Raw genomic sequence first — 14,061 nt, 5'->3', positions numbered from 1 at the left:
GTCATATGTGATTTGAGGTTTTGACCCTTCATTTGTCCAATGAAACCAAATGGGTCTAAAGACATAGACACATGAGGCAAACTTTCACTGCTCACTTGCTGTGTACCGGGTTAGAGCCCAGACATGCAGAGAACAAGACAAAAGTCTTGCCCTCAATTTGTTCATGGTTCCACCCAATCAATGGGATCCCATCTTGTCACCATGCAGAATCAGAGGATGCCCAAAGATCCCCAGAGTTCTTTGTCAATCCGTCAACATTATGATCGTGCAGATCAGGTAGAGGTGTAGCTGTGAAGTCCTTCAGTGACTTTGTAGTTTGCAAGTAGAAGCAAAAGTCCCCCTGCGGTACCCATCTTCCATATAAACAGGGAGTAAGCCACAAAGATAAATAGGCATACTCCACCCTTCCACAATAGCCCATCATGCCCTCAAATCTGTGACTCAAGTGGGCATATCCATATTCAAGCAGACCAGAGATCAAAGCCATATTAGGCATGAGCTACTTTTTATTCATAGACTTACAGAATATATCGACTTAGGAGGCATGTTGTTTGTTAACTGTATTTACCAAAAAGAGTTAAATATATATTTAGCCTTAAAATGCATCCATTGTAGCTTGCATACTGCAAAATATGCTTTCATATACATATAAACTATTCTTATTTTACCTAAGTTATGCATCTAAGATACATAAAAATGGTACCGAATGGCATATTGGCTTATTTTATCACAGTTCTTATACATTCCTGATAGTCAAAGGGATTGATTGGGAATGCATAGTCTCCTACCGGAAAAAAAAGGTAGATTCTGAAACAAGTAATGGAATAATGTAAGGATAAGAGTGCCTCGCTAGGGTTAGATCTCAGTAGCTTTACAATTCAATTCTTATTTCGATTAGCATTACAACTGGCTCTCTTCATTAAAAATTGGCTGTTAATTTGCCTGGTAGTCCCACCCTCTACTTGCCTGGCTGAGGCAAAGAAAATCGTGATGACCTTTTTCCTTCCATCTTATTTCTACTTTCCCCAAAGAGTTTCCTCCACAGACATCTGCCCTGCTTCTCTGCCCATTCCCTTTAGATTGTCCCAAGTCCGGACCACCTTACTCACTGCGTCAACAATTAGACTTCCGCACTCCACTCCAGGGCTCTCTCTTTAACAGAATCTTTGGCCAGTGCCTAATGAAAGAACTCTCTTCCAAAACTACGAGTGAGAGGCTGATACCTCTGTAGAAGAATCAGGAAGCCTGCTAAAGGCATATGCAAATAGACTCCCCTCCTGCAGACCTTCATCTCTCTTTCATTCTACCCCCGGTCAGAGAAATTTCCATCGTGAGTGTTCCTGGCAACCAAACCTCCAGCATCCCACGCTGATTTCTTTCCTAAAAATACACAGCCTCTCACTCCACGGGGAAGAAAAATGCAACACCGGCATTTCCAGCATGCTCCCCGAAGGCTGATTATGACCCGGAGCAATTCATCATCACTCGTGCCTTTGAGTTTTTAGTTTTTCCCTCATAGAATTCTTCTTGTGTATCTTGTGGACATTGTGACAAGAACCAAATGTGTCTCGACCTCAACATCCCCACCGGAGCCGTGGAGGGAGGGGAAGAGAGGGTAGAGAAGCAGCCGTGCCAGCTAGAAACCCTCTTTAGAAGGGACAATTATCGGAAACTTCTGGAAGACTTTCAAGAGTGGGGCCTTGCATGTAACAGCAGTTCCGTAGCGTTGAATTGTTAAATGGACCAGTTGATTAAATGGTGTCTATTCAGCATTATTCTCCTTCTGGCTGTGCATATTTTGCTATATTTTTAAAATGTTATCTCAAGGTGCTGCTATATTCTGAATCACGATAAAAAGTCTTTATTTGGAAGGCATGTCAGACTGTCACAAAGAAAACACAAAGCCTGCTGTTGAGGGGGAAACCTCCGCCTCGGCCACTCACTACTGGATAACCTTGAGCAGGCAACTGACTTCGATTTTTGCACCTACTTCCTTCCCTCTGAAATGAGCATCCTGCCCACCAATGAGCTGAAGAACTATTTATTAAACACACGAGCTGGACACAGATGCACACTGGAAACATACAAAGCTTTGCTGAAATGCAGGGCGGTCTTATTATCCGCTGCCCGAGGACGCAGAGCCATTCGCACCTAAGGCTTGTTTTTAGTCTTCATGAGAGATCTGTTCCTGATCCCATGCTTTAAGGCTGTGTGGCGTGGCCACTTGGCCACCTGGAGGGACTCAGCCTAGCCACAGAGACTGTAAAGAAGAAACAAGCTGACAAGATGGGAACCAATGGGGGATGGGAAGGCATGGACAAGAACAGCCCCGCCTAGAACGATCTTCACAGGGGACGGTCCCACGTATCTCTCTGCTTTGGGTTTCTGGTGGTGTTGGTTTGTTTTTCTCGTCTTACGTTATTACTGGGGGGAAAAAAAAGCTTCTTGCAGAAATTGTTTAAAACTCAAGGGATGCCTGGGAGGGAGCAGTGGGATTAATGAAGCAAAGCTTCCACCGACTTGCGCCAAGAACATCTATGCTCCTTCAGCAAGTCGGCCAGAACAAATAGCTACTCCCTCAGCACGGAGACTCTTGTAGGCTGCAGACTCCGATCTGGTCTCATTTGGTCAGAAGGAAAAGGGAAGAGAAGCTGGTTGTGGCTGCGGGGATTGCCCACCCTCTCGCCTTCACCCAGCCCCCAGTTCCCTCAACCTGCCTTCGGCCCGCCAGCGTCTCACCTGGACTCAGCAAGAGCCCCTCTCCCCGCCCCGTAGCTGGGAAGCTGGTGCCTTGCTCGGGAGAGGCAGCCCTGGGAAGAGGTGTCCCGACTGCCTTCTGCACAAGCGGCGGTAATTGGGAGCGTCATCTCGACCTGGCACAAACGCGGGGGCCGTCTGAAGGTCCCCTACGTTGTTTGCCAAGTGCCCGTGTTTCCGCCTGGGCTTGTCGGAAGGTTCCATGTGCCAGAAAGAATTGTTTGCCCCTCCTCACCGCCGGAGAAATGCCAGAGCTGCCCCACTTTCGGCCTCCGGTGTGGGGATCGGGGCATCTGTAGTCAATTCGAGTAAACCAGGAAGGCAAAAGAACGCATGCGGAAGAGTGACTTTGCACTTAAAAAAAAATGAAAACACACCGCTTTTCTCCTGTGGGGTTGGTGCTTAGTAGGAAAGTTTCAAGCAGCAATCTGCCATGTGCGGCTGACCTCCTTCATTAAAACCCCCGGTGTCCTAGGCTGAAAGCCCTCAGCCTGCAGTCCCAGAATGGACCCAGGAGTGCTGTTGCAACACCGATGCTATTTATTGCCTTCATCTGCATTGCTTAAACACCAGAAACAACAACGCATTCACATTTGTAGCAAAACATCTACCTACTCGTGACTTGGCAAACAATCGTGAAAAAACAACACTGCAGTACAGTATGATTGTGCTGACTTCAGGGCGACAAGAGACGTGGTCGAGTTGCCCTTTCAGAGCCACTCCCCAAATCCACTTCACATCCTCTGAAGAGAACCAAGCTAATCGGGCAGCGCATGCTCTGGGAACCTTCCACAAAACCAGGGCCCATGGGCTTCCCAGTAATCCACACCAGAGAAGCCCATTTTGACATAGGTGCTCCGGCCCCCTGGGTGCAGACCTGGTGTGTGGGGCTCCGTGTGTCTGGCTGCAAAGCCGGTCCCTGCTGATCGGCCTGAGACCCTCAGCCTACTGGGGATGAGCCCCTGCCAGTACATGGCCCCGTGTCAGCATCTGAGCCCCAGGGGGCTTGCCTGTGCTACGCTCCCGGGACAGGAAGGGGCATTAGCGTCATGAGCACCCTGGGTGCTGCCATCTGGTGCCTCAGCCTCTCTGGGAGGGCTGTACTTGCAGCAGCAACATTAGCAAATCAACAAAGCGGGACATCGTATGAGTAGGGAGGTAGGCAGGTGGGCAGCTGGTAGGTTGGTACTCAATGATTTCTAAGAGTAAGTTGCCCAGAGGGCAAAGCCATGCACAGATCAAAGGGCCACCTCTAGGTTTTCAAAGTCCACCGAGACTTGTGAAAAGTCCTCTTTTGATTCCATAAAATCTTGCTTCAGAAATTCTACCAAATGCTCATCAGGCGGAAATACCTGTTCTATTGCTTTGAAGGATGGGATGAAAAGCACCATTCAGTCTTTGGCCTGTCTGCTGGTTACCCACAAACTCAAAAGAATGGGTTCAGGGAAGCAGCTGGGTCACGGAGAGCATCTAACAAGCGGTATTGCTCTGGCCGCCCCGGGGGCTGGCTTTGAACCACAAGGAAGAGGGGAAATGCCTTTGTCTCACTCATGGGCCTACAGCCCGCGCTGGGCCTAGATATGCATCAGCAGAGTATTCTCTTTGTGGTAAAGGAAGCAACGTCCAACATTATTTTGTTAACACACCCATGATGTGCGTCTACGTGAGCCAATGAAATAGCCAACGTTCTGCTATTAAGGGGGATTCAGGAAACTGAAATGGCTCAAAATAGCATTGCTGAGTGTTACCAGATTTTTAAACGAATCATCAGCAAATCTCTTCAGCTGACTTTGGCTTTAAGAGTTCTTCCCAAAAGGATTGCTAAAATGGAATGAGAAGGGCCCATAGTTTGGTCTTTGTTTGTTTGTTTGTTTATTTCATTATAAGAGCTATCCCATCTTATCCAACTTTCTCCTTCCTCATTAAAAAAAAAAAAAAAAAGCACATTACTGTCCTAGATGGTTAAGAGCTAATGCTGTAGTCTTTTCTCAGTGACAACAGGCTTTAAGATGTCTTTTTAAATGGGAGAACGGACACGTCATGCAAGTAGCCAATAAATGCAATCCCTGATTAAAATGTGAGTTCTAAAACTTTGAAAACTTCTAACTACTCCCCCGGTGCGGTTTTAATTTCAGAGCTCTGAACTTGGCTTCTTTTTGTATTTGCTTCTTGGCCGCTCTCCTGTGAGAGCCAGGGTTACATGTCTTTTAAATTCACCAATCACGCCTTCACAAACTTAAGTCAACGACTATATGTTCAAAAATCTTTGTTTTCCCTTTGAAACTGGATGCAAAAAAGAAATCTCTCCTGTCGGTGGAGACAGCCGTGAAGGAACGAGGCGCTTGCACGTAAATCTCCTTAAATTTTGTGAATAGCTGCTTTTCCTTATCCCACTGGTATATCTGGGAGAACGTATAGTCACTCCCCAGGGCCAGGTAGTGGTTATCTTTAAAAGAAAAGGGCTGCAGGGTCATGGCCCCGCGGGACGGAAGAGCCTGGATCTCCACAAACCGCTTACTATTCCACTTCATGACCCTGGAGTCCCCGATGAAGCGGGTGAGAGAAAGGTAGAGGGCATTCTGCATTCTAAAGCTTTTCACGGCCAGTACGTCCTCCATGTTGGGGATATCACTGTGGGGGACAAACTTCTTAGAGCTTTTATTCCACTGGAGGATGATGGGGACCTGGGAGCGGCTGGACAGAATCAGATGCGATTTCCCGTCTATGTCCACAAACTCCGCATCCGTGTCCCTGAACCACTCGTGCAGGGACTGGTAGGAGTAGAATCCTTTGCTGTTCCATTTATACACTGTGGACAGCCCAGCTTTCGAGCTGTCTGCGATGACGAAGAACGTCTCGTCCTCGATCTGAAACAACTCGATGTCGTTGGGCTTGGAAATGCGGGAGACTTCGATGTCTTGGAATTTGACAAACTTGGTCCAGCTCTCGTCGTATTTGTAAATGTGGGAGCCGCCGAAGAGCTGGGCCACCACCACGAAAACCTGGTCGTCAATGAGGATGGCCTTGCAGCCCACAATGGACTGACCTGTGCCCCGAGAGAAACGAGAGGGGATTAGGGCACCGCGGTGAAAAACGCTCCTCCGCAGCGAAAATGGGGCCCTTGTGAACTGTAAAACGGGGAGAGATGTAAAGAAATGGAAGGAATGGAAAACCGGACAGCCGACGTGGAGAACGGTGTGGCGGTTTCTCAAAACACTGAACACAGAATCACCATGTGACCCAGCAATTTCACTTCTGGGTCCAGAGCGAGGTCTCTAAGAGATTTGCACAACCGTGTTCATAGCCGCGTTATTCACAACAGCCAAAAGCCAGAAGCAACCCAAGCGTCCACTGATGGATGATGGATAACCAAATTGTAGTACGTACACACAATAGAACATTGTTCCACCTTAAAAAGGAAGGAAATTCTGACACACGACACATGACAATATGGATGACCGTTGAGGGCATTATCCTAAGTGAAATAAAGACAGTCACAAAAAGATAAATAACCGGGGCGCCTGGGTGGCGCAGTCGGTTAGGCGTCCGACTTCAGCCAGGTCACGATCTCGCGGTCCGTGAGTTCGAGCCCCGCGTCGGGCTCTGGGCTGATGGCTCGGAGCCTGGAGCCTGCTTCAGATTCTGTGTCTCCCTCTCTCTCTGCCCCTCCCCCGTTCATGCTCTGTCTCTCTCTGTCCCAAAAATAAATAAACGTTGAAAAAAAAAAAAAAGATAAATAACCTATGATTCTACTTATATGAGATCCCTAAAGTAGTCAGACTCGTAGAGACAGAAAATAGGACGGTGGCGGCCAGGGGCTGAGAAAGAGGGGAGAGAGGGGGGTTAGTGTTTAATGGACACAGAGTTTTAGTTTTTTCAAGATGGAAAGAGTTCCAGAGATTGTCTAACCAGCATGGTGAACGGCACTTAATGCTACTGAACGATACACGTAAAAGTGGTTAAGATGGTAAGTTCTATGTTAATGCATATTTTCCCACAGTTAAAAAAATTTTTTTTAATTTTTTTTAACGTTTATTTATTTTTGAGACAGAGAGAGACACAGCATGAATGGGGGAGGGTCAGAGAGAGGGAGACACAGAATCGGAAACAGGCTCCAGGCTCCGAGCCATCAGCCCAGAGCCCGACGCGGGGCTCGAACTCACGGACCGCGAGATCATGACCTGGCTGAAGTCGGACGCTTAACCGACTGTGCCACCCAGGCGCTTCCAGTTAAAAAAATTTCTTAAACTTAAAAAAATATATATGTGTCTCCACAGAAATAAGTGCTGATCACCTGGTGTCTTTCGAGGCAGGAGCACGATTCAGGAAAACCACAAACACCAAATGAACTGTCTTCATGCTATTCAAAAAACGGATTCCCCAACTCCACAGAGCAGGATGAAACAAATGGGGAGTTGGGGAGGGAGGATAAAAAGGTAGGAGTCAGGTCGCAGAGACACGAGGAAAGGACTGTCACGAGGGCTCTTTGAAGACCCTTGGCCTCTTCTGATTTCTAGAGCCAAAGGAAGCTGAATGCTGGCGGAACAGCGTTAAACCCTGTGGCTCTAAGCAGGTGGCCCAGGATGTGAAATGCAGCACGTGTAAGCTTTCTGACCTTGTGCCCGTTGACTCTCTGTGCTCAGGCTCCTCGTCTATAAAATGAGGATGCTGTTACCCCCGACGCGACAGGGTTAGTAACGACTAAATGAGAAATTCATGGTTGGTGTTGTTAGAACAGAGCACCCACAAACAGGAAGTGGTCAACGATTAGTAGCTATCCTTACTGGATTATTGAATACAGGGTCTCGTAATCAAAAGATGTAACCCCTTTAAAGTCGCCCATAGCAGGCACTGCAAAAACACCTGTAGAATGATCACTGACCTGAATGATCTAGCTCAGGCAGCACAAAGCCAGAACTTTGCTGCAAAAGGGGACCTCTCCTGTCCGGACCACCTCCTACCATTTTCTCCCCCACCCAGACCCCCGAGGCTTCTCCCAAACTCCTCCCTCCAGCCAGCAAGCAATAGGACCACTCACATCCATCTAGGTCATCTGATTAAAAGTCATTTCTTTCCCCTAATTTTCTAGGCAATGTGGGCCAAAGTGAATTTGGTCTGTAAATTACAAGGATAATTATCCAATTTCTGTCCTTAGTATCAACTTTGGGGGCAGACCGGTGGGTGGATTTTTGAGGGATATTTACTTTTCCTGGTCCCTTTCCTCCGTTTCAAACTAATTATTCCTTTTCCCCCCTGAGTATAAAAGTTTCCAATGTTCATCAAAGCAAATTTTGAAAATAACAGGTAACCATTAAAAAGTGTGTACTATTGAGCAGGCACTATCCTAAGTACTTTACATGTATTTATTCATTTCATGCTTACAACAACCTTATGAGACCAGTATTATCATCATCATCATCCCCATTTTATAAGGGGAAAAGTGAGGCACAGAGAAGTTAAGTAACTTATACAAGGCCACACAGCGAGTATGTGATAGAGCCGGGGACCTAAATCCAGGTAGTCTGGCTCGAGTCTACACTCAACTACCAACATACCAAAAAGCACAAAGAGGAAAACCAACATCACTCGTACTGCAAATGCTGAAATAACACTTCGTATCTTGATAAATTTCCTTAATCGTTAATCTATGCACATACCCAAATTCCAAATTTAAAAATAAATTTCGGCTCCGGGGCACCTGGGTGGCTCAGTCGGTTGAGCAACTGACTCTTGATTTCAGCTCAGGTCAGAACCTCACAGTTGATGGGTTTGAGCCCCGCATCAGGCTCTGCACTTACAGGGCAGAACCTGCTTGGATTCTCTCTCTCTCCCTCTCTCTCTGCCCCTCCCCAACTCACACGCCCTCTCTCTCTCTCACTCAAAATAAATAAATAAACTTAAAAACATAAATGTGGGTTCAAACATTTTTTTTAATTAAAACTAAAAATAAATTTGGACTTATAGGATACGTGGGCTTTTTATAGTCTACTTTTTTTCCACTCGACCGCTATGATGTAAACGTTTTCCCCTGTTATTGCACCTTCTAGAACTTGAAGCTTTAATATTATATGGTATTCCATCGCATGGGTGTATCCTATTTTTAACAAATCCCCTATTGTTGGACATTGCAGTTATTTCTAGTTTTTCATTATTGTACGTAACATGCTTCCTTGTAGTCTTTTTTGAAAACCATCTGGCGGTATTCTTAAACGCAGGCATTGCCGTGCTAAATGTTGGGCACGCTTTTTTTTTTTTTAATTTTTTTTTCAACGTTTATTTATTTTTGGGACAGAGAGAGACAGAGCATGAACGGGGGAGGGGCAGAGAGAGAGGGAGACACAGAATCGGAAACAGGCTCCAGGCTCTGAGCCATCAGCCCAGAGCCCGACGCGGGGCTCGAACTCCCGGACCGCGAGATCGTGACCTGGCTGAAGTCGGACGCTTAACCGACTGCGCCACCCAGGCGCCCCAACGTTGGGCACGCTTTTAAGGCTTCTGGATTTAAACTACTGAACTGCTCTTCGGAAGCCGCCTGACTCCACCCTGACAACACCAACAGAGTGCGTACTCCTGCTCCCCTTCCTGAGTGGCCTACCTATGGAGGTCCCTGCGACCCAGAAGTGTCCCACAGGCCTGCCAGTCTGTCTCAGCTGCGGGGCGCTGTGAGAGAGACAGAAAGAATTCCTTTCTTGGAGATGTTCCAGAACACCTCTGTCCAGGCGAACACTTTTAGCCTATAGAACTGTGAGTAGAGGCAGAAATCACCATGCGTGTGTGTGTGTGTGTGTGTGTGTGTGTGTGTGTGTGTTAGCGTAGGGGAGAGAGTAGAGCCTAGAAATCAAAAGGCAAACAAAATAAACCAAAGACAGGAGAGCTGAGAAGAGATGTAGAGAAAAAAAGGAGACGTAAAGTGTGAAATCTTGGGGTGAGCGTTACAGTGGGTTTCCTTCTCCTCCCAGCAGCAGCAGATCCATGGCTGAAGCCGTCCCTCCCGCGCATGCTCATCACGATCTGCAAAGGGGGATGCAGGTGCCCCTCCCAGTCCTCAGGGCCCCCGTCTGGCCAGGCATGGATTAAGGAGACCATGCCCAGCCCTCGCAGACTCTGGGATCACTCCGTGATCAAACAAGATGACAAATGACAATGCACGGCCCGTGAGGGGAAAACGGGTCCGTGTTTCCCTTGGTCTTGTTCAAGGCAAGCGGCTGCAGGGTGGTGGGGAGGAAGCATTCCAGAGGCCACAGCAAGTATATTTGTCATGTGCCCGGCACATGAACACTTAGGGCTCTCCTTCACGCCAGGCCGCGCTCAGGGAACCACACTCCTTCCTGCACCGAGGGATCCAGGCTGTTTCTGGAATCACCCTCTTCCCCTGCTCCCTCGGTCATTCTACGCTGGCCCCTCCTTTCCTATGCTGATGAAAGTTATGGAGAAGTTTTAGCTGAAGTGAAAGAATTAGGCTCTGGAAGGGGGGAGGAGGGCTGCCCCTTTTTTTATCCCCAGGTGACAAAACTAATATTCGCTGAGGACCTACTACGTGCCCGTCTGCCCCGGGCCCCAGTCAATTCTCGTGGGTCCAATCCGACGATGATCCCATTTTGCAGATGAAAGGGGCTCTTGGAAGGAAACTAACTTTGCCAAGGTCACTAGCTGGAAAGATCTGGAGCCAGTTTCATCGAAAACCTGCCTGATGTTGGAGCTCACAAGTTTAACTTCCTCACTGTTGTAACCCGTTTCTCAGGCTTGGCTGTGAAGAGGATGTAGGTGGGCTTTGTGTGGGGCTGCCCACCGCTCATTAGATTGAGAGCGAGGGGCTGAGGAGTCCCCAGAAACTAAAAAGGCCCCACCTTGGCTCTCACCTTGGCCACACCCACTCCGACCTCACTGAATGCTTCCCACCCACCGCTGCCCCAACCCACGCCCCCCGGCCCAGGCCATCAGCACCTGCTCGGATTCCTGCAACAGCTTCTCAACCAGTCTCTCTGCTTCTACCTTCATCCCCTGTCCCTGCCACAGGCTACTCACAGCCCAGCCCCCGGTGCCGGGCACCTGCCTCATCCTGGGCAGCCCTGCCGACCTCTGCACGAAGCTGTGCGCTCAGATTAAAAACCCAAGTCCTTCCTCTAACCTGTCCTTGTCTGCGGCAGCTTTCCCTCTGGATCATTTTGTTCAGGCCAGAATGGCCCCCCGGATGACCCCAGCAGGAAAGGTACCCTCCTGCCTCCGGACCTTTGCACTTGCTGTGGCCTCTGGAATGCTTCCTCCCCACACTGTCCACATGGACCAACCCCTCATGTCCCACCCATCTTTTCCACGAGGCTTTTACACCAGTCTAAAACGTCAACCCTCCCATGGCCGGTTCTTCAAAACTTCCATCCCCACCTTCCTTTCCCTTCTCAGTGTGTTGCCATCTGCTGTGTTATCTGTATCATAATTATTTGCCTTTCTTTTTATCTCTCGCTCCCATTATAGTACAAACCCGTTGGGGGTGGAGGTATAAATCCGGCCTGTTCACTGCTGTGGCCCCAGCACCTACATCATGCCGAGCTCAGAGTAAGTGCTCAAGAAATCACTGCGGACAAATGAATGAATGAATGAATGAACGAATGACTTGACGACTGTCGGGATGCAACCAGCTGCAGACTGTCAGCAGGGCAAGTGGAGGGCCGTGCTGTCCCTTCCTACCCAGGTCAACCTGAGAGAGGAAAGGGGTGAGATGCATCAGTGACGGGCCCTGAGCTCTGCCCCCAAGGTGATTCAACATGCCTGAGCCCTGCTCTCTTTGTCTGCAAAGGTGTGAGAAGGAAGCCGGCACTGAGAGCTGCTTGCTCTGTGCCTGGCACTCTTTGAATCCGCACAAACATCCATATAAAGTACCTGTGTTGCCCGTTTTACAGATGAGGAAACTGAGTCTCAGAAGCCACAGCCACTTCTTAGTACCTGGCGGGGTCAGGAGTACAAGCCACGTGCATCCGTTTTCAAAACCTGAGCTCTTTATCGTCTGTCCACCGCCTCTCTATTGAAAGGGGCTTTGGTCCTCCCCCTGCGGGCAGGCAACCCGCACTAATACCTCAAGGGGCTGCAGCCAGCTTCCAATGAGATACACCAGCGCCTGGCACCTCACGGGCCCGCGACCAGCCTTGGCAACAAGCCCTGGTGTGGAACCCCCTGCACAAAGCACGGGGGCCAGCTCTCATCCCTCACCTATCCTCCAAGTCTGCAAAAAGAGGGAAGCAAAAAGCATGTGGATAGCAGCCCCCACCCCTCCACCTCCTTTTTGCCTCGAACGTGGACTCTGGGTTCCTCGGTTCACCTGCAGCGCTCTGTGCTGAGTGTGCACTTGAAGCCAGAGGGGCTGTTCTCGGGACTGTGAACTCAGCACTAGGAAGCCAGGTGGCCCAACAGCAGAGGCTCATCTGACGTGGCATCTTCTGAGCTTACGGAGGTGCTCGCGTGTCTCACAGACCTCTCAGTGCTGCAGAAATTAGGCTCATTAGCGTCTCTGTTCTTGGTGGGGGGAAACGGCACTCTCTCCGCCTCCCTACACCCCCTGCACCTGCTGCAAAACCGCGCTGCACCCGAGAGATTCCTAGGAGTCTCCTAATCTGGAATTTCTACCTGATACGCTTCTCTGGCTGCAGCAGCAAAACACTGCTCTAACTCCAAATCGGGAACCACTAAGGGCAAGCCTCTCACAGGGTAACAGGCCACCGTGGTGCTGTTTATAAAGTCAGTGTTATTATCAGATTGCACTTGATAAACAAGACGTCTCTAAAAGATGGTTTTGACTTTACCCACTATTTACAAAGCAAGTAGCCCGTTTTTAGCAGCGCTAAGACAATGGGTTCCTGATAGCGTTGAAAGAGGCATTAACTAGGTATCAACCCAAAGGCACGAATTTAGACATCCATTTATTCTTACTGTGTTTGTATTTGTGAGAAGGAAGCAGAGGCCACCAGGATCTGGCAAGTGTGGGCATGCGTGTGCATGCACGCATGTGCATGTGTACGCGTGAGAACATGCGTGTTAGCATATTCGTTAACGATCAGCTTAACCAAAGTCGAAGGTATCACTGGGCTGCTGAAAAGCTGTTGAAGTCTTAGGCTGCCACAAGTGATCAGGATTAAGGGATCGTCTGGTGACTTCTCACCACGACCGGAAAATCCCTCCCGCAACAGGCGACCCATCACCTCTCCCTTTGGAAAGAATCAGCAACAATAAATAAGACCACCACCCTAAGTTTCTGTTCTCACCAATAACTGACCAAGTCGAGAAAGAATCAGAGAGACGAGGGCGGGCTGGAATGTGTTCCCCGACTCTCACCAAGTCAGAGAGCCCAGCTTTTCCTTCCGGGGGAGGACAGAATGCTTCTTCGCCCACCAGCCACAACGAAACGAGGGGGATACATTGACCAAAGCCACAACATACCTGTGATATTGTCATAGCTCCGGAAGTTCATTTCGATATGGTCCCACTCCAGCACCATGCAGTTCTCCATGCTGGGCTGAGCGATGGCCACGTACACGTCGTTCTTGGAGTTGAATGTATCCACTGAAACCGACTGGTAAGGCAAAGTCTGATGAACGACAAAATCTGGGAATGGGTAGTTAAAAAAAAAAAAGTCTCTATGAGATCCCTTGTGGGAATTATCATCCACCATCACCCTTCTACCCTTTTCCATCATTGGACGTGAAGAGGACCAGGAAGGAGGGAGGACCGCAGAGAAGCAACACACACATCACAGCGTGCTTCATTCTGGGAGATTCCAGAAGGCTTCTCTGCCTTGTACAGGATGATGAATGCACAGCTTCTACATTCTCTTCTCTGAGACAAATAGCTCACCGTTTGGCTACAGGATCTCAAAGTTTTATACAAATTTCGGTGAGACCTGGCTTTCAAAACCACAAAAGACCCCCCCCCCCCCATAGCAACATTCCAGAAATGATCATGCAAATTACTCCGGGAAGAGAGCTGCAGTGGTCACACCGGTTTGGGAAATGCTGTCTTTCTAAGCCTTCTTGGACCGGCCTGGTAGCAAAAAACCGGTTTCATTTTGTTTGTGTGGAGTTTTTCAAGCTTACCTGCCAAGGCGATTGTGTATAACCCTGTTATATTCCCACGCTCTGCCTTACTCCTGGGGGCAAACACCGCCACTCCAGGTTCAAAACCAAAAGTAAACTCCCCAGGGCCTCCTGGGTGGCTCAGTCGGTTAAGTGTCTGACTTCTGCTCAGTCATGATCTCATGGTTCATGAGTTCGAGCCCCGCAGTGGGTTGTGCTGACAGCTCAGAGCCTGGAGCCTGCT

General features: G+C 48.8%; 1 protein-coding gene across 1 annotated transcript in view; it reads right to left on the bottom strand.

Annotated features, from left to right (window-relative positions):
* Window positions 1-488: 488 nt before the first annotated feature.
* LGI2 (leucine rich repeat LGI family member 2) overlaps window positions 489-14,061 on the bottom strand; it is a 31,844-nt gene continuing 18,271 nt past the window's right edge. Inside the window, exons 7-8 of the mRNA XM_023253245.2 lie at window positions 13,186-13,350; window positions 489-5,803 (exon numbers count right to left, since the gene is read on the bottom strand). Coding sequence (XP_023109013.1) covers window positions 4,986-5,803; window positions 13,186-13,350 — 983 coding nt within the window. The 3' untranslated portion in view covers window positions 489-4,985. The remainder of the gene's footprint in view (window positions 5,804-13,185; window positions 13,351-14,061) is intronic.

This window comes from Felis catus, chromosome B1 (genome assembly GCF_018350175.1).
Source record: "Felis catus isolate Fca126 chromosome B1, F.catus_Fca126_mat1.0, whole genome shotgun sequence".
NCBI classification, from domain to species: Eukaryota; Metazoa; Chordata; class Mammalia; order Carnivora; family Felidae; genus Felis; species Felis catus.
Note: the sequence above shows the minus strand (reverse complement) of the source record. Positions and strands in the feature narration are given on the sequence as shown.